Below are 18,386 nucleotides of genomic sequence, written 5' to 3' on the forward strand. Positions count from 1 at the left end.
CAGACCTGTGGTCTCACGGAGCTCCTCTCAAACAGGGCAGTCACACTCACCGCTCTCTCCCAACTTCATGAGAGAATTTTCTCTCAAAGGAGTCACGGAAGTTTTACGTGTTCTCGTTGTTATGTTTGTTGGAATTTTAAATTCCTTTACATAGTTTGAATCCTTCATTTTGCCAAAGCACCACGTAACCCTGCGTTTCTTCTTAATCTTAAAAAACAAAAAATAACTAAAGTCAGACAAAATAAAACAAGGAACTTAGTTCTTATTTTTTTATATTTTTTTACGTATTTTAAACACCATGATAGAAGTCTGGTTCTTTAGAGGATTCTAAGGAAACACACTGAACACAGTCACAGAGCTTACACTGTACAGGCCCTGGGTTAAATCCCAGGAACCAAAACAAGAAAGATTTAAGCACGTTTGTCAATCATAGGATTAAGTAGTGATTCTAAAATTCAGTCCTCCTTCCTCCTCCCCGGTCTGTGCCCTCTGTACTATCCAACAGTCCGCCCTGACACTGAAAGCAGTTTCCGTCCTTACCACATAGCCTAAGATCCCAAGTAAGCCACTGCTTTACTCTTCCCCCTGCCAAGGAATGAAGCCGTCTCTCAGCTACTTCCCTAGCTTGTCCAGTTGGCTCCCCTTCCAGAGTCACACCTCGGCGGTCGCCAGCCTCACTAATACAGATACAGACAGTAGCTCCACCCTTTTAAACTACACTTTTGATGTCACCTACAAGGCTCTGCTGTCCTAGCGCAGTGCCACATTCAAATTCCTAACATGCTTTGCTATGCCCTGGCCACTGTGCGTTAAGGTCAAGCATGTCTGTCCTGTATTTGCAGCCCTCCAAGCTCTTGACCATATACACTTTCTCTTGAAGCATCTCCATTGAGCTGTTTCTTATTCATCATTGCCTACAGATCCTCTAGTGACTTACGGAACACGCCTACGGATGATCACATAGATGGTTTACGCTAGGATTTTCCATAGAAAGAGCTGTTAACATGCATTGATTTGAGTGGATATCAAGGTCCCTCGGGTAAGGTCAACAGTAACCAATGGAACTGAGATCAAACGTCCAATTGGTCTCGCTTTGAAGGCTACCACCTGAATGAAAATATTGCCTCATATCTACTGGACACAAAGAAACCTACCCTGGGAAGGGGGAGCGGGGAGGGACATGCTGGAAGGTGGGATTCAATCCCTACACTGATTTATATTGTCCATCAGTTTCCCCAAGTAAGTGTTACTATTAATTAAATAAACCCTGGTGATTTTAGTTTTTAAGTCATTTTACAAATTTCATTAGCCTTTACTAAGAGTCATAGTTCAGTCTTTACTGACAGCCTAGAATTTTTAAGTTAGTATCTCTTCAAGTGAGAATTGGAGAGTGGTAAATATAACTCACTTCTTAGGTAGGAATGATATATTGCAAATACACAGAATGCTCTAGAGAAAGATCTCATATCAATGGATAAAAGGCACTAAACCTTAAGCAGACGGAAAGGCCCGCTCTGTTTTCTGTTGCCCACATGCATCTTGCACGCACCTCTAGTTCCTGCTGCAGTGCAATAGAAGACGATGTCACCAGCATCCGCTTCAGGTTCTGAATTTTCTCATCCTGAACTTTCTGAAGCAAGTCTTTTTCATCCAGGAGCTGGGCCAGTTGGTCTTTTTCTATTTCCTGTGCCCGAGTCTTTGTATTTACCTAACGAATACTGAGTTATATTAACCATAAATGTGGCAAAATTTAGTCCTTGAAAGTAGCTTCCACAACAGAAATTACATTTGTATGTAACTATGGGAATGTTAATTTTATTAAAGTATTTATAATAGTTATATATAACTATACATATAAATTTATATAAAACTTATATAATATAAATAATTTTACTATAGACTAGATATTATCTACCTGAAAATCCCAACACGTATCAAAGCCAATAGTTTCTCAAACTTAAGAGATAAAATACATACATTTCTTCTCATTATGCTACTGCATGTTATGTGAGGGTAATATAAATTTTATTAGTTACCTATGAAGATATGAATAGATAAGAAAGTCATAGAAACTGAAATTTAGAACTGACGATAAAAGAAGAGATGGTCTTGTTTTATTTGACATCTTAACTCATTAAAAACCATTACTAGAGTGAATGGTCTTACAAGTTATGAGAGGGTGATGGTTAAAATGAAGTAGAATGCCAGGCATTGTGTAGTCTATGCTTACAATGCTAGCTCCTGCCCTCATCGCAGAGGAGCTGCTCGAGAGTGTGACCATACACAAGGCAGCTTTAGCTCACTGTACGCCACATATATGGACATATGGTCTCTCAACATAGCGCAATGACTTTAAGAACCCCCTCTCATTTATTTTTGAACAGACATAGTCTAAGCTGGTCAAAAATTGGTATGGAGCAAAGGACAATCCTAAACTCCTTGATTTTCCCACCTCCAACTTCAAGGTGCTAATGCCACAGGCATCCACCATTAGGCTCTCTGAGGTACTGGGGACTGAGCCAAGGCTCTGTACACACCAGGCAGGCACCTACCAACTTAATGACATCTCTAACTGTCAGAAACAATGTGCTTCATTCTGTAGTACATTTCTTTTGTTGTTGCTGGAGAGGACCAGCCTTGTACCTGCTGGATGGCATTCTACTACTCCATCCTTATTCCTGAAGCTGAATTCTTATGAACTGAATTATTTTAGTTAAAGCCTGTTTGTTTTCAAATTAAGTTATAGAAATTCAGATATTTGTAAATTTATAGCAATATAATTTATAGCATTATATAAATGTATAGGCCACTATTCTATACTGGCTGAGTCCTTTACCAAAATATAAAATCACACGTACCTCCTCTAATTGTTTTTTAAGATCCACTATTTCTCTTCTGTATCTTTTCAAGAGAGCTTCATCATTTGACACTTCATTAACATAAGGAGTATTCTTCATGTACTTGGCAGTGCTGGCAAACTGGGATAAAACATAAAAGTATAAGATGTTTAATGCTAAAATAATTCCAATTATCAATACTACTTGTTTCTTACAACCAACTTCATTGCAAAAAGAAATGGCACTCCTAGCCGAAAGGACCTGCTCTTCCTTTTCTTTTTTCTTTTTTTTTTTTTTTTTGGTGGGGGCAGTGATGTGTTTATATGTGGGGTACACATTCATTGCATATGTGTAAGTGTGTGTGTGTGTGTGTGTGTGTGTGCATGAGTGCACAAAGACAAGGTTGTTCAGTATCTTCCTCCATTGCCTCACCTTTACTGAGGCAGAGTTTCTTACTGAACATGGGGCTTGCCCATTTGGCTAGTCTCACCAGCCTGCGTGTCCTAGGATCTCTTGATTTTGCCTCCAGAGTGCACGGATTGCAGAGAATTGCTATGTCTGCCCAGCTTAGGTGCTAGGAATCTCAACTGCAGTCCTCACAGTAGTGAAGGACAGGCTTTGTCCTCGGAGCCATCTCTAGCTCCCAGGACACTGTTCTCATTAGTCACTTTACTAAGTCAAGGCAATCACGTTGGAAGCCAGATCGCCTATACTTTATAAACTCCCTGGGGCTGGCAGTACCATCACCCAGTACTCAACGGCTCTACTTTTTCCTTTTCTAGAAGGAGCTTGTTATATGCTTCAGACTGGCCCAAACCTTGATAGGCAGATGAAGAGGAACTATCTTGTTTCTGCTTCCTGACAGATGGAATCAGAGACTTAGTTTCTTTTCTACTTAGGAAGAGTGTTTATGTTACTGAGGCTGGCCCTCTGCTCCAGCATCCTACGTACTGGGATTTGGGGTGCGTGTCATCAAGCCCAGCTTTAAAGCATTAAAACACTTTCCCTACAACAGGGAAAACTCAGGGTCTGTGCACGCTATGCGGCCATTCTAGCAAGCTACATCCCCTACCCCTGCAACAACTAGAGCAAGGGCACGTGACTATCTTACAGTGAGCATTAACTACACAGAATCCCTCACCAATGAAGCTGCTACATTAACTTGTTTTCTATTTTCTTTTCTTTTTAAATAGGAAATTCAGCCTGCAGCTCATATGCATACAGTTAGTATGTTTGCTTACATATATCATATATTTTTAGATTCCTATTGGTGGTAAGTAACACTAGTTCTTTTGTTTATGAATCTAATATAAAACTTCTAGTTATCATGTATCAATGGAAAAAAATTAGTTATTTAAAAGAACTATCAAATCATTCAATTAAAAGTATTGGTTATGCCCAAAACTACAGCGACGGGATAGTATTTAAATTGAGGAGTGGTATTTACTAGACTGCATATCAACTTCATTCAGATGTTATGACAATGATAGGAAGGTGACCTGTCAGTTGACAATCTCTTCTTCTTAAAGTTGCTCATTCCCTGTGGTGCACGGACAGGAGAGTGAACCTCACCTGGAGTGTGGTCAGCGTTTCATCAAGCGATGCTGGAGTGATTGTGCAGATGATACGAGTCTTCGCATTTCCTCCCAAGGAGTTCTGAAGAATTCGTGTTAACTTGCTATCTCGGTAATTTATGAAACCACTTAGTGAGAAATAAGTGGGGGGAAGAAAAAGGTTGAGAATCTATGGAAAAATGTTTTCCTTTAAAAAAATGAACACTCAGTCATAATTTTATAAATTAAGTTTTAAATTAAGGTTGTATTAAGGCTTATTAAAATACTTAAGGTAGGAAATAGACTCAGGTTAGATTTATATATACAAGAAGCTGTACTCATAAATTATGTATAGCATATTCTAATAAAACAGAAAAAAAGGAAGGGCTCTTAGGTTGGTAAGATGGCTCAGTGGTGCCCATGCTAAAGTCTGAACGCTTAAGTCAGACCCTTGGGACCTACAAGGTGATAGGAGAGAAGTGATTCCTAAGAAGTGTCCCTCTAATGATCAACTGTGTGTGAAAAATTAAAAAATAAAACAAAAATTTAGTAAAGGGCTCTCTAGGCAGACAGTTCAGAGTAGGATGGAGATGCAGACCATGGTGAGGTGGGGGTGGGGAGATCTTAATAGTCTCCCAGGCTCTGACACGTGTAGTGTGCACTGCATCAGCCATGGAAGGGCCTTGGGGAAGATGGCTGGAGGTAGCATCCAAACCTTCCAGAGCTCCCACCTTCTGAGGAGCATATAGACATGTTAAGCTGTACCACAGAAAATATCCCAGAGTCCTAAGTGATGAGACAATTACAATGCACATCACGTGTGTACTAACGTGTCACTGTATCCTATGAATGTGTAATCTTCACAGTGCTAGGAAACAAATGTGCTTAAAGAAGCTGGCTTATGGAAACCCAAAACCTCTTTAAAGTGTAGAAGAAATCAACATACACAATTATGACTAAAGTATGACAATTTCCAATGTGATAAGACTGTAAGAATTAAGGATACAATGAAACTTACCCAACCTGCCCATCACTAAGTTTCTTAATCACTTGTCCTAAAATAAGTAAGTTCCGATTTATGTAACAGCCTTCCTTCAATCGCATACCTGAATCAAACATGTAAAAATTAGTCTCCATACTAGATAAAGAACTTGCTTGTAAGTTGTAAGACAGACGCTAAGTTGGGAGCTAAAATCTATGCTGTGGGTTCTGCCTGAACTCACTTTTAACGCTAAGGAATTCTCTCTCCCTAGTCTGTCTACATATTTATTCAGGCAGAAATGTCAAAATGCTGTCACCTGAGAGAAAACAAAAACAAAAACAAAACAAAAAACAGAAAACAACAACAACAACAACAACAAAAAAGAGGAACTAGGAGGAGGAAAAAGAGCCTGCTTCCCAAGGTCCACTAACTTTTCAGTTCAAATCTATTTTTTATAAACCTTTAAATAAAGGTAATCACAGACTTCCAACCAAATGCCAGTAATTTTTCTTTTTAAACTGTTAATGTGCTTACGTGATTCAAAGTTAAAGGGGAATGCAAACCTTGAAAAGGCACTACTTCCCCAGCTCAGTCCCTGCTCCCCACCAGAACCCTGTCATCCCTTGCTTTGTTGTGCAGACTCAAAAATCACACCCATGCACATTCCCCTCCCTTCCCCTTCCTAGGCAGCCTGTTTATGTTACTTTGTACTTTGCCTTTTCCCTTGAAAATGTATTTCAGAAAAATTCCCTATCAGTAAAGGTTGACTTTCATTTCATATCTTCTAACTCACCTTGTGCCAACCCCACTCTAATTGGCCTACCGAGAGACACAGGTTTACAATGCACTGCTCCTACAAACCCACTGTGACAATAAGTAACTAGCGACCAATGTTATTTCTGTCACATTTGTTACCTGTGGGGTGCTTCTCACAGTGCATGTCGAGTGTCAGCATGAGTAAGCCATGCAGTCTAAATGCTCCATTAACTCCTTTCCCTCAGGTTTTACTGTTTGTCAGCCTTTCTTTTCCATTTCTAGACTTTGTGTCGTAGACAGTCATAGCCTTTCCCACTGTAGACTGCACTTTAATTAAAACACTCATCTTCCTTCCCTTCCTTGAGATAGTATCTCCCTGTGGCTCCTGGGCTAGCCTCGAACTGTAGTCCTCCCCGCTTAACCCTTGAGTGCTGGTGGTTACAGGTGTAGACAGCTTGCTCCCGGACCTCCCATTTAGCTCTAATGGGCCAACAACCCCCTCAGTATTACACACGTTTAATCATTGCGGCTCCATACCCTCCTACCCTCAGATTCTTCTCAGACAGTCTTCCTGTTTCCCATACACATTTCAAATCATTGCATCAAGTTTAAACACAAAAATGTACTTTTGATTTTGTTAGAAATATTTAAATCTAGAACATTTATATAATTAACATCTTTGTAAGCGTGCTTTTTCATTAAGTCTTTACAATCTTTGAGTTTTAAGAACTGTACGTGAGTTTTACACAATCTTTGAGTTTTTCCTAGATACCACTTTATTAAAATGGTCTAATCTTTTTGTCCACTGAAATATTAAAACTGGTTCTTGCTTATGAGAATTATTGCCTGTTCATTTGAACCCGACTACCTTTGAGTTGGCCTTTCTTGGGTTTTATTACTCATATAGGGAGAGTGGGACTAATCAGACGGCCAACCTTATCATGAAAAATTAGAACTGATCTAGTCACATCTGGCCCGACTGTCGCAGCTCTTCCTGTGGGCACACCTGGGAGCTCTGCAGTCAGATATTGGTCTTCTTGGAATGGCTTTCATGATTGTTCTTTCTCTTCTCAGCACTAGTCATAGTCACTAGGTCTCTAATGGACGGAAGCTTCGTGGATTACAGTGTCAAGGTAAACAGAAAGTATAGACTCTGTCCGTCAGTCCTAGAAGGCGCCTCCCTCCCACTCTCCTGATTTTCTAACTGATTAAAAAAGCCTAGATGGTTCTTACAGTACATCCCTGCACTTCCCAGCTACAAAGCTCTATCAACTGCAGAACTGAATTTTTAAGCTGGTGCTGTAGATCAAAGTAATGATGTTTGATTTTTATAATAAAGACTCATGTAAATCATTACATTATCAGTACTTTTACCATAAATGATCAGATATTAACAACTTCTCATTACCTTCAGCTCCTGTTTGAGCAGCTCTTTCACTGCCTGCAAGATCAACCAAATTCTGTAGGACAGACAAAAATAGTGTTTAGGAGGAGTAACTAGAAATAATGAATTCCCACTCAGTAAGTAAAGGAATATTTTAAAGAAACAGTACATTGTTATGTCCCTCTGGTTCCTTCTTTCCCAGCGGCCTCCACATCTTGTTCCTTCTTTTCTTTGCAAACAACCCATGTGATGAAGCCACGTCCTACACATCCAAATTTACCAGTGTGATCTTTGCAACCTGGTCCCTGCTGTAGTTTTTGCTGCTCTTTTTTACTTATAATGTTTAGTCCATCCTTATTCTGTATTCAAGAACCAAGGGGAGCACTCTTCTCAATGGAGCCTTGCTATCTTCACACTTCCCGCACACCTAAGATGAATACACCCTTAACTGCATGTCCAAGCTCACTAGAGGTCAGGCTTCTTATGGAACTCATTTTGCTGGGTTGGCCATGTGTGTACCACACCTCACTCTATTTAATTTCCTAAGTAACACCGAGAAATAGGCTCTCTATCTATTCCACTCTGGGCAGTGTATTAGGTGCTGGAGCGGAGAGCCATGCAAAGACGCTCTGCTCTTACAGACCGGACGTTCTACCGAGGAGACTGTCCAGAAGGGAAGGGATGTACAAGTACAAGAGCAGATTCAAATGGGCATCTGGAAAAGGGCAAAGAGGGACTCAATGTATTCTCTGGAATAGGGGACAAGGAAGACACGACACTAGGCCATGTGAACGACAAAGAGGGAGCCAGGTATGGAGATTTAAACAGAAACAGCACTGTGTATAAAGGTCAGCATGCTGGCTCCCAAAGCAGACCCCTCAGGGTATTTACTACCAACCCAGAGAGGATTCAGCTGCTCCTCTGTAATCCTAAAACCTGGGAAGTAAAGGGAGGAGGAGTGCCATGAGTTGCAAACCGGCCTTACCTCCTGAGTGAGCTCCAGGCTAGCCCAGACAATGCAGAGTTCCAGGCCACCCTGTCCTAATAAGCCAAACCAAACAGCCAATCCACTAAACCCAGGAAAGGACGCTGTGGCACCACTGGTGAACCGAAGCAACAATGGACGTTTATAGGCAGGGGCTAGGTCATGCAGTATCTTGTGAGCAAGACGGAGAACATGGGAGTTCCTAGAGAAGGTACTAGAGAGACTTATGCACTGGAGTAACACAGAGTGATTCAACTTCCTCCAGGAACAACTATGGCCCAGAGTGCAGCGTGAACGAAGAGCCAAAGCTGCAGCCAATGCCCATGCAGAACGGCGGTGACGCAGGGACACAGATGTGAAGGGCGCAATCTAGCTCAGGATGGCACAGGTACAATGACCTGAGGACAGTGGCAGAGGAGAGACATCTTCAGTCTTATTCTGAGCCCAGCACCATGCTCATGATCTGGAAATTTTTCTGAATGCTCTAAAAGAGAAGAAAAGCCTCCTTTCTCTGTGGTGATTTCCAAGGGTTTACAAGTAATTATCTACTCCTGTTCTGTGGTCCAAGCCAATACTGTTCCTGATTTTCCTTTCTCAGTGCCCACTACAGATTATTTACATATAGCACATACACGCAGTGGACATGGAGGCAGTGTGAGCGAGTGAGGAGAGTGAAGATGAGTGTCTGTATTCAGGCACTTTGAGACAGGAGTTTGTAGGGTTTTAGAAGGAAGTTAAGGGACATCAGCTGGGAGTGGCCAGCTCTTGACCAATGAAATGACCTAACAAAGTAGTATTTAGTATTCTTAGAAGTCTGCATGATGCACTGAAGAAAGGAAGACTGGAGTCATGGAAGCCACATGCTAGGCACTGCGGTGAATCCAGAGATACAGTAATTAGAGAGTACAATGTACACAGAACTGCCGAGATGAAACCAGTAGGAAATGGTTCAACTGCAGGAGAGTCCACCGAGACTCAGGTTTCCTGCCTTTTGTACAACATTATTTTTTTCTGGGAAAAAATCTACGAAGAACAGTTAGCTATGGAAGGAAGGACTGGCTTTGGACACTGAGATTTCAGATACAGGCAATGACATAGACGTCTTGAGGGAGACATGGACTAGAACTCAGAAACCTTTACTGAAATCAAGCTTTGCAGTTTATCAATAGAAGAACCTGAAAAGCCACAAAACCCTCCCAGTTTTGACGGCTGGGTAGGAGAAGCCAACACAGACAAAACACAATGTAGAGCTGAGGGAGCTGGAGGGGAGCAGCCCCCAAGGCCATGAGGCAGTCACGAGAACCCTGAGAGCCGGACGATGACTCCAGGAGAAATCCCTCGCTCCTAGAAGTCTCACGGGAGGTAGAGAGGCTGACATGCTGGCACAAGCGGGATCCTAAGACACACGCGCGCGCGCATGCCAATCAGCCAGGAACAAACAGAAGAAACAGGCTGAGCAGGAGCAGTATTAGGAGAGGAATCCCACGGGAAAGCCAGCAGCCTCACCTGAGCCACCACGCAGTCAGCACACACCAGCTGCTCCAAGGCCCTGACACACAGCCTGGTCTGGCCTCAGTGAGAGACGCACCTAACCCTTCAGAGACCTGAGACCTTAGGGAGCAGGGAGGCCTGGTGGGGGTGGGGACATCCTCTTGGAGATGCAGGGTGGGGGGAGGAAGATGGGATGAGGAACTGTCACTGTCGAGGGTGGTCTGGGAGGGGGATAACAACTGAACTGTAAAAAAGATTAAAGGCAAAAAAATTTATAAAAAAAAGTATTACGACTAAGAGAAATGTTAAAATTATATCGAAATATCACAAGTCAGATTAGAAAACAAAACACGGGCCAGGTTTTGTTATTAAGTTAAACTACTAGGTGAAGTTAGGGCTATATGCTACCATCCGCTGTATCAGAGTCTGGCAGTGCATGCCTGCAGTCTCAACACTCGAGACAGAAAAATGATGGCTCTAAAGCCCTCCTGGGCTACACAGTGATTCCTGACGGAGGAGGAGGTGAATGGAGGGTCACTCACGTGGCAAAGGCCACGTCTGCACACTGCTCACACTCAGTGACTGTGCAGTGAGCAGGGGCTGGGCAATGTGTGCATTTAAACTGATGAACGTCGTGACTCTCTTCTAAGAGATCTATGGGCTAAAGTACTGCGGGGGAGGCATCCAGTGGTAGAACATTGCCTAGCACGTAGAAGGCCGTAAGGCTGGTCATTAGACGGTAAAAGTTCCCACCATTTCTCACTGTTTGTTCTACAAACAAACAAATAATATTTTTCCACCTAGTTTTTGTTTTATCATACAATTATAAGTCATACTGACTAGGATTTAAGAAACATATCCAAGTTCTAAACTTCAGCTCTCAGGAAGGAGAAACAAGGCTCTGACCTTGGTGGTGGTTGGAAGGAGCCTCAGCTGAAACCCTGTAGACACACACATGAACAAGATGCTCTCATCCTTATACCTGAGGCTACTCACTCCTATGACCACTCACTGCCAACTGCTGACCCTTTCCCTACTTAGTAAGCTGTCCTTATTACAGCCGTCATCCAACAGGGGCCCACACGGGAAGTCAGGACTTATAAACACTCACCAGATGAGATACCTTGATAGACCCGTCACAATTAGAAGACTCAGCCTTTTCCCTGCTCTCCAAAATCTAGACAGAAAAGGCAATTTGTCAAAAATGAGCAAATTCTTCTTTGGAAAGACCAAGTAAAGGGAGAAATGGAATTACCTACCATCCTAAAAATTGTATGAGAACGACTGCTTCTTTGATTCATTTTGGTTATTCCATAATGTCTGTTCTCTGTAAAAAGCGAGTTTATATTAATTGTATTAATTTAAAACCAAAGAAAAACCATTAGGCTTTATTTTAGCTCAATGTAGCAAGTCTATTTTATTGAAGACTATCTTATTTTAGTTCAATAAAAATGTGACTTGATAATTTTGATATGAATGTAAAATACAGCAGTCTTACTCTCTCCTGTTGCAAGCCATTTCAAAGCCATTTCTGCTGTATAAACCACTTCTTCTGTGAGGTCAGCAACATATACATTCCTCTGAAAACAGTTTAATCATAGAAAGATTAGAGAAAGGAAGTTTGTTTCCAAAGTTACAATCTATTGTTGAATTAGGGAAAGCAAAAAATGAAACCATTACTCTGTAGAAAAAGCAACTTGTTCACAATTTACTGTGTACATTGAACATAAAATTATTTACTTTAAAAACTTCATTATTTAAAAACCCTTGCCAATAAATATAAACATTACACACCAAAATTAACCACACTCCAAATCTGTACAATTCTGTGAACTTTCACACACTTAGAACAGGCATTTAGAACAGAACCTGATTTGCAGTTTATATTTTCTGTATCAGATACACTTTATACCCTTAGTCACCTTAATTCACTAGGTTTTTAATAAATCCATCCATGACCCTGTCATAACATAACTGGACACCCCCGCCCCCAGTCTTACCTTCCCCACCTCACTATCGACCTCCATCATTGGTACTAGTGCTGTTCCAACATGACAGCATGGTGACTCAGTTCGTTAGGGCCATCTGCGTGGCGACTGAGTACAAACTGGATCCACTGGAGCTAGGCACACTGGGAAGGCAATGACTTTTCTCTCTCTGTTTGTGGGCCCCCTGAATGCCACCTCCTGCCCCACGTGACTGCTGATAGACCCATTCCTGGGCTGACCCAGTGAAGTCACCCAGTTCTTTTACTCACATTGATGTCTTCCCGAATTATCAAAGGTTTCACTTTTTGAGTATTACAGAGTAAGTCTGTAATGGTTTCGTTGTAGATCTCCATGTAAGAAACCCGTAGGAGAAACTCTCTCTCAGGAAACTAGGAGAATACAACATGTGTCAGACATCAGAAAGTATCCCATTTATAAACCAGCACTGTCAAAGAGCCTAAGAAAAAGTTAGCTGTAAAGCTACAGGACCCACGGCTCTATGCAGACAGAAGCCGTGAAAGCAGTATTTCAGAGACAATGAAAACGGAGAAGAAAGTGCCCAGGCCATTGTCCAGGCCAAAGAGAGCTCTGAAGCCAGATGCTTTCCCTTCAGGAAAACGCTCATCTAGAAGCTGCAGAAACAGCCGTGGGTGCTGCCCACCGCTTTCTTTCTCTTTGACTCACATCTACTTTTTATGGCTCCCTGAGAATTCTAGTAACCAGCAAGGCTAAGGTGGAGCCCACAGCCCTGCTGATAGGATTTCCTGCTGCTTAGCTTAGTCTACTTTTTGTTGGAAATACTGTTTTGGGGAAAAATCAGGGAGTTTCAGGTTCTGTAAAGTGTGTGAGTCAGTGCTATGCTTTTCTCCTTTTCCCATGAAGATCAGGGGTGAGTGTGAACCTTTCTCTTTCGTTGTTCCCGGGAGGAACACACCAACTGCTACTCAGTGCTCCCTACTTGACAATGCGTGACAGGAAGTCTGAGGTAACTACCTTCTTAATCCTTTGGAAAATGTCATGAATTGCCCTGGGAATAACTCCCAAACAATCTTCAGAGCCCATCATGGTATGTGTTTTCCCGGATGCAGTTTGCCCATAGGCAAAGACGGTACCTGTGAAAATAAGCGGAATAAACAGACACATTAGGAATGTACTCGGGAAGATTCAGAACAAACTTACAGGGAGGCAAACGATCAACACTAAGGAATGGGCGCGGCAGAGCGGAGATCTTCTGCAACAGGAAGTGAACACGAACCGTTGTAGCCTTGTATGGCAGAGCTGATGATTGGCACCGCGATCTCTTCATACACATTCTTAGTGGTCTCATTACTGTGAAAGACACGATCTAAAGAGAACAGAGATTCAGTCGAGAATTAGGAACTGCCCAAAGAAATAAATTGTCCAGATTAGAATGGTGAACTATCCAGGACAGTTCCTTTGTCTTTTCAGAAAACACCTTTCTTAAAGGGAAAACGCAGCGATCTTCACACAGAAAACCATATATGCCAAGAACCCTACATATTTCCAGGGTCAGTAGGGCGTAGTGGCTGAGCTGGCTTCTAGACCATGTTAGGTACCAAACCTGATTAGACTGCTAAATGTTGGGCCCCTGCCTCTAATGTGTGAGACAGGAACACTATCATCTCTATAGAATTATTGTAAGCATATTAGTATATAGGAATGTGAGCGGTTATTAATTTTTGAGAAATTTTGTTTTCTAACACATCTTGATTTTTAAGAGTCTTGCTCAAGCTGAATCAGGAAAACACCTAACCCAAAAATGTCACAGGAAGTAATCACCTGGCGTTCGCACTGAGAGGCTTGCCAGTCCTTGCTTCTGTGAGTAAACTAAAACAATAGGACACTTGCTCTGGTGATTCTTAAACTAGGAAAATGTGATGGCAAAGAAACCCAGCAATCTCTCTGCTTCTCTCAAAACCACACAGTTGTCCCAAGGTAAAGCGGGAGGCTGTGCAGTTAGGATTTCAGATTAAGCAGAGTTGGTAGATGTTGGTATTTTTAATACCATCTACCTCAGGCAATTGATGAGTTCAAATCTTCTATATGCATATAGGACCACTAAAACCTATAAAGCTTGGGAAACCTTTAATCTTGGGTTATAATCTCTTAAACATACAGATTTACCTTTAAAAATTAATTAATATTATAAATGGTTGTTTACCAGGAAGCATTTTATTTCATTTACTTCTGTGCTCAAAATGTCTTCCTCGTTTTAATAATAAGATGACAACTTAGGGTCTGGGAAAATGGCTCTAAACTAAGTCTTTTTTGCAGTGCAGGTTAGCCTTGAACTCCTGATTCCCCCTATCTTCAGACTGCAGGGATTGGAGGTCATCACTTCCCAGCTACAAGCTAACTTTTGATGCCATTATAAACTTACCAAATTGGAAGGATTTACCCCCGTCGCTCTGATAAATAGCATTCTTATCGGTTTTCCAATAAATGTGGGAGGCTTCTCCAAGTTCTTCTTCTCTGGAAGAACAGAACACCCCAGTTTAGAATAATGTAAGTGATTCTGGAGGTCACATAACAGGAAGGATAATTTAAAACATTTCATGTTTTGAAGACTAGCAATAAATACACCATCTACTCTGGAAGGGCCAGGACTCAGCTCTCCTAGATGGAGAGAAAGATCTACTTCTCACCGGCTCCCTACCGAAGCTCTTCACTCTTAGCACCTCCCGGGAGGAGCAGCTTGGAGTGGGACGCTGATTATGTATCAGGACCCATTTTTCTGGGAGTGGCTGACTTTTCACATAAGACGTGATTTCTGTCATTCACAGAGGAAGGAAACGGAAAACACCTGGATGAAGTTCTGAAAGAACACAAACATCTTCCTTTCCTGGTTTGGTCGGGTCTGGCTTGTTTTATTTCTTATGTTAATTCTGCCAGCTCTATGAGTAGGCTGCTGTTCAGTGGCTGCCGCTTTCTCTGATGCAGCCCAGGAAAACAGAGAAGACCAAAGGCCCCAAGCCCAGTGCCTTCCCCATTACGTCTGGATGTCAACCTCACAGGTGGCTGGGGCAGAGTCACGATATCATCCTAGTCCACATGCAGAGTGGGTGGGCAGCGCTGTGAGTACGGCACAGAAACCGACATCTACTGAGCGGAGGAGAGGCCTTGTATTGCCCGAGAACTTGCAATACAAAATTTCAAACATCTGGGCGGGGGTTGCACACACCTTTAATCCCAGCACTACGGAGGCAGAGGCAGGTGGATTTCTATAAGTTGGAGGCTAGCCTGGTCTACTGGAACTGAGTTCCTGGATAGCCAGGGCTACGCAGTGAAACCCCATCCCAAAACACCACCACCACCCAACCAACCAAAACCAACCAACCTGGTCCTCACCAAAACCAACCAACCAACCAAAAACCAAACCAAACCAAACCAAATCCAAAAAAACAAACAAAAAAACCAAACCCCCAAACCCAAAAACTTCTTGCAAAATGTTTTCACAGTTTTAAGTAAGATGACAATTTTGTGTTAACTCTATTCATAACTATCTTCGGCTGCATGGGATCTACTTCCTCCCTGAAATCCTTAAAAAACAAGACCAAACAAAACCTTCTGGAATACTTAACATGCCCTAAATACCTCAACTATGTCACTAGTCTCCTTTTGTTCATTATTTTGAGACACTGTCTCACTATGTAGCCTTGGTTGGCCTGGAACTCACTAGGTAGCCCAGGCTGGTCTACAACTAAGACACACCTACCTACCTTTGCCTTCTGAGTGCTGGGGTTAAAAGCCTGTGCCACCGTGACAGGCACCACTAATTTCAATGCCATTAATAAACCACTTATTCTGTGGTGTCTGCATTTTCCCTGACACCAGTGCCTGAACAAAATCAATCTGTCACGTCTCTAAAGGCTCAATGGTTCTTCTCAGTATTCTCCACGCCCCCCCCCAGTGTATCATAATAGCTTATGTCTGTAGATATATTGTTTTAGTTTGCTTTCTGTTGCTGTGATGAAACATAATGACCAAAAGCAACTTGGAGTGTTAAAGGTTTATATCAGCTTACACTTCCAGCTCCAAGGAAAGTCAGGGCAGGGTCCATGAAGAACACTGTTTACTTTCTTGCTCTCTCTGGTTTTTTTTTTTTTTTTCTCCACAGGGAGCCTTGAATCCCATGCGTAAGAATGGACCTACCCACAGAAACCTGAGCACTGCCCATATCAACTAAGAATCAAGAAACCACCACAAGGACAAGCCCACAGGCCAAACTCATCGAGGTGATCCTCCAATTGACACTCCTTTAGACAAAGCCGGCTGTCAGGTCGACATCTAAAAGCTAACTAGGAGACAACTTTTTCCAAATTAGGAAAGGAACTTAAATGCAAGAATAACTCAATTTTGAGAATCGACCACCTATTCAATACCAATTTCGTGAACGTCAAAAGCTTTAGCCTCTCTAGCTGAAGGCCAGAGGCGAGCAAACCCAGTAGACTTCATTCCCTCATCTTGTCTTTTATTTCAGGCATTTCCGACCCTTCTCCACTACTGAACATTCACTGTCTTCGTCCACCAGACGAGGAAGGCGGTGTCTCCTGAGCAGGGCTGCATGCAGTCGGTGTTTTCGGGGAAACAGTGAGTCCTGCTCCGAGGCGTCGGTGTGACCCGGGACAGCGCAGGTCTCCAGGCCGCCCCGCGCCGCTTCACACCGGCCCAGGCCGCCTACCTGCTGTTGAGGGGTCGCACACGAACACAGACAGCCACTGCAGCCTCCTCGGCCATCCTGTCTGCTGCTGCCCAGGAAGGAAAATGCAGGGGACCAACGGCGCCGACAGAGTTCCCGGGCCGCCCCGCCTTTAAGTTTAAAATGTCCTCAGCGTCGCAGCGGATTGGGCTGCGCAGCGTCATGACGTCACGGGACAGTCCAAGTGCGGCGCGGAGCGGGGCTTGCGGGGGGGAAAGGCGGGCGAGTCCACGGATGGGGAAGGCGAGGGAGACTCAGAGATACCGAAACCGAGATGCACGGAGCTGGAGAGACGTTTTTGTGTTAAATTATCAACTGGGAGCTACTGAACACCAGCCTCCTCCCTATATCAGGGTCAGAGAGCTGGCAGTTTGCAGAACAAAATAATTATAATCTTATAAAACAAACAAACAAACAAACAAACAAAAGCCCCAGCCCAAACCAAACCAAAAGAGCTTTTTTTTCCTTTTAAAACCTCCAATGGGAACTCACTGCCCTGCCAGGAAAGGGAGATTTCGTATTCTTTTGGAACCGCATTGAAGCGCTTTCAATTTCCTCTCTTTAACACTCATTTCTCTTGACTGTGAGTTGAAGTGCCTGATTTAGGGAAGAGAATCCTTGCCAATTGAAAAAATTCTGTGGGGGACATGACAATGCTGCACACTAAAGCCATAGACGATCCAAGAAAACCCCAGTACTAGGTATGAAATACCCCATTTCATATCGTTGGTCAGAGTAATCCAAGAGACTCCCAAAATAATAAAGCTAGACCTTAGGGAGGAGGCTTCCAGCTCAGAAGCGGCTGGAATTTTCCAATGCCCAACAAGTCTGAAGTCTGAGTGTCTCCAAGCAACAAGAACTTAACCTTTAGCCTCAGGGAGGCAAGCAAGGACAATTTGAGGATGTCAGTTCTTTCCTAGCGGGTGGGTTCCAGAGATCCAACTCCGGTGGTCAGTTTGGCAGCCAGTGGCTTTACCTATTGAACCATTTTCCCTGCCCTGTTTTAACTTCTTTTCTTTTTTTTTTTTTTCAAATGGGCAAATATGACATATACTTAGCTGATGGGAACGAAGGGGGAAGAAACGTTATGTAATTAAAGGCTCAGAGGCAAGGAAGGGATTTTGAGAGCAATGGTATTATTTTCATAGCTGTGATTTTTGTCGCACTGGCTTTGCTGTCATCGCATAGCAGGCAGTATTTATTAAAGATTGACTATATCCCACTATATGCTCTGTGCTATTCATTAAGAGATAATTATTAGAAGGAAAAAGAGAGGGACTGAGAGGGTAGCAGAGAAGGTGAATTTGACCAAAGGACGTAATATTCAAGTATGAAAGTGTCACAACAAAATGAATTCTCTTGTGCGATTAATGTACACTAATGAAAAAAAGAGATGCTGCCTGAACCGTTCAAGGCCAACGAGGGCAGTTTAATCAGTTTCAAAATAAAAACTGAAAAGGGCGCAGGAGCTGGGGGTCCTACTGTTCAATCCCTAACAGTGCAGAAAAAGAGATAGTCATTGAGAAACTATTTTATGTGGTACTGTTTTTAGCCAAATGCCAATCGTTTTATTTTACCAATGAAGACTAGGGAGCCAGATACTGGGTTCTGCTGGCTCAGAGAGTCGGAGAAAGCACCCAGCTGACCTTCCTCCTCAGCTAATGTTCCACAAGGAAGATCTCCTGCAGAA

At 42.7% G+C, this 18,386-nt stretch overlaps 1 protein-coding gene across 1 annotated transcript in view; it reads right to left on the minus strand.

The window, feature by feature from the left end:
• The window catches only part of Cenpe (centromere protein E), a 57,579-nt gene extending 40,784 nt beyond the window's left edge, over window positions 1-16,795 (minus strand). The window contains 14 exon segments of the mRNA XM_032897283.1: window positions 51-207; window positions 1,550-1,708; window positions 2,859-2,978; window positions 4,410-4,539; window positions 5,409-5,496; window positions 7,537-7,588; window positions 11,100-11,165; window positions 11,248-11,315; window positions 11,487-11,568; window positions 12,246-12,365; window positions 12,970-13,088; window positions 13,232-13,321; window positions 14,378-14,469; window positions 16,679-16,795. Coding sequence (XP_032753174.1) covers window positions 51-207; window positions 1,550-1,708; window positions 2,859-2,978; window positions 4,410-4,539; window positions 5,409-5,496; window positions 7,537-7,588; window positions 11,100-11,165; window positions 11,248-11,315; window positions 11,487-11,568; window positions 12,246-12,365; window positions 12,970-13,088; window positions 13,232-13,321; window positions 14,378-14,469; window positions 16,679-16,734 — 1,399 coding nt within the window. The 5' untranslated portion in view covers window positions 16,735-16,795.
• Window positions 16,796-18,386: the final 1,591 nt, after the last annotated feature.

This window comes from Rattus rattus, chromosome 3 (assembly GCF_011064425.1).
Source record: "Rattus rattus isolate New Zealand chromosome 3, Rrattus_CSIRO_v1, whole genome shotgun sequence".
Lineage (NCBI taxonomy): Eukaryota > Metazoa > Chordata > Mammalia > Rodentia > Muridae > Rattus > Rattus rattus.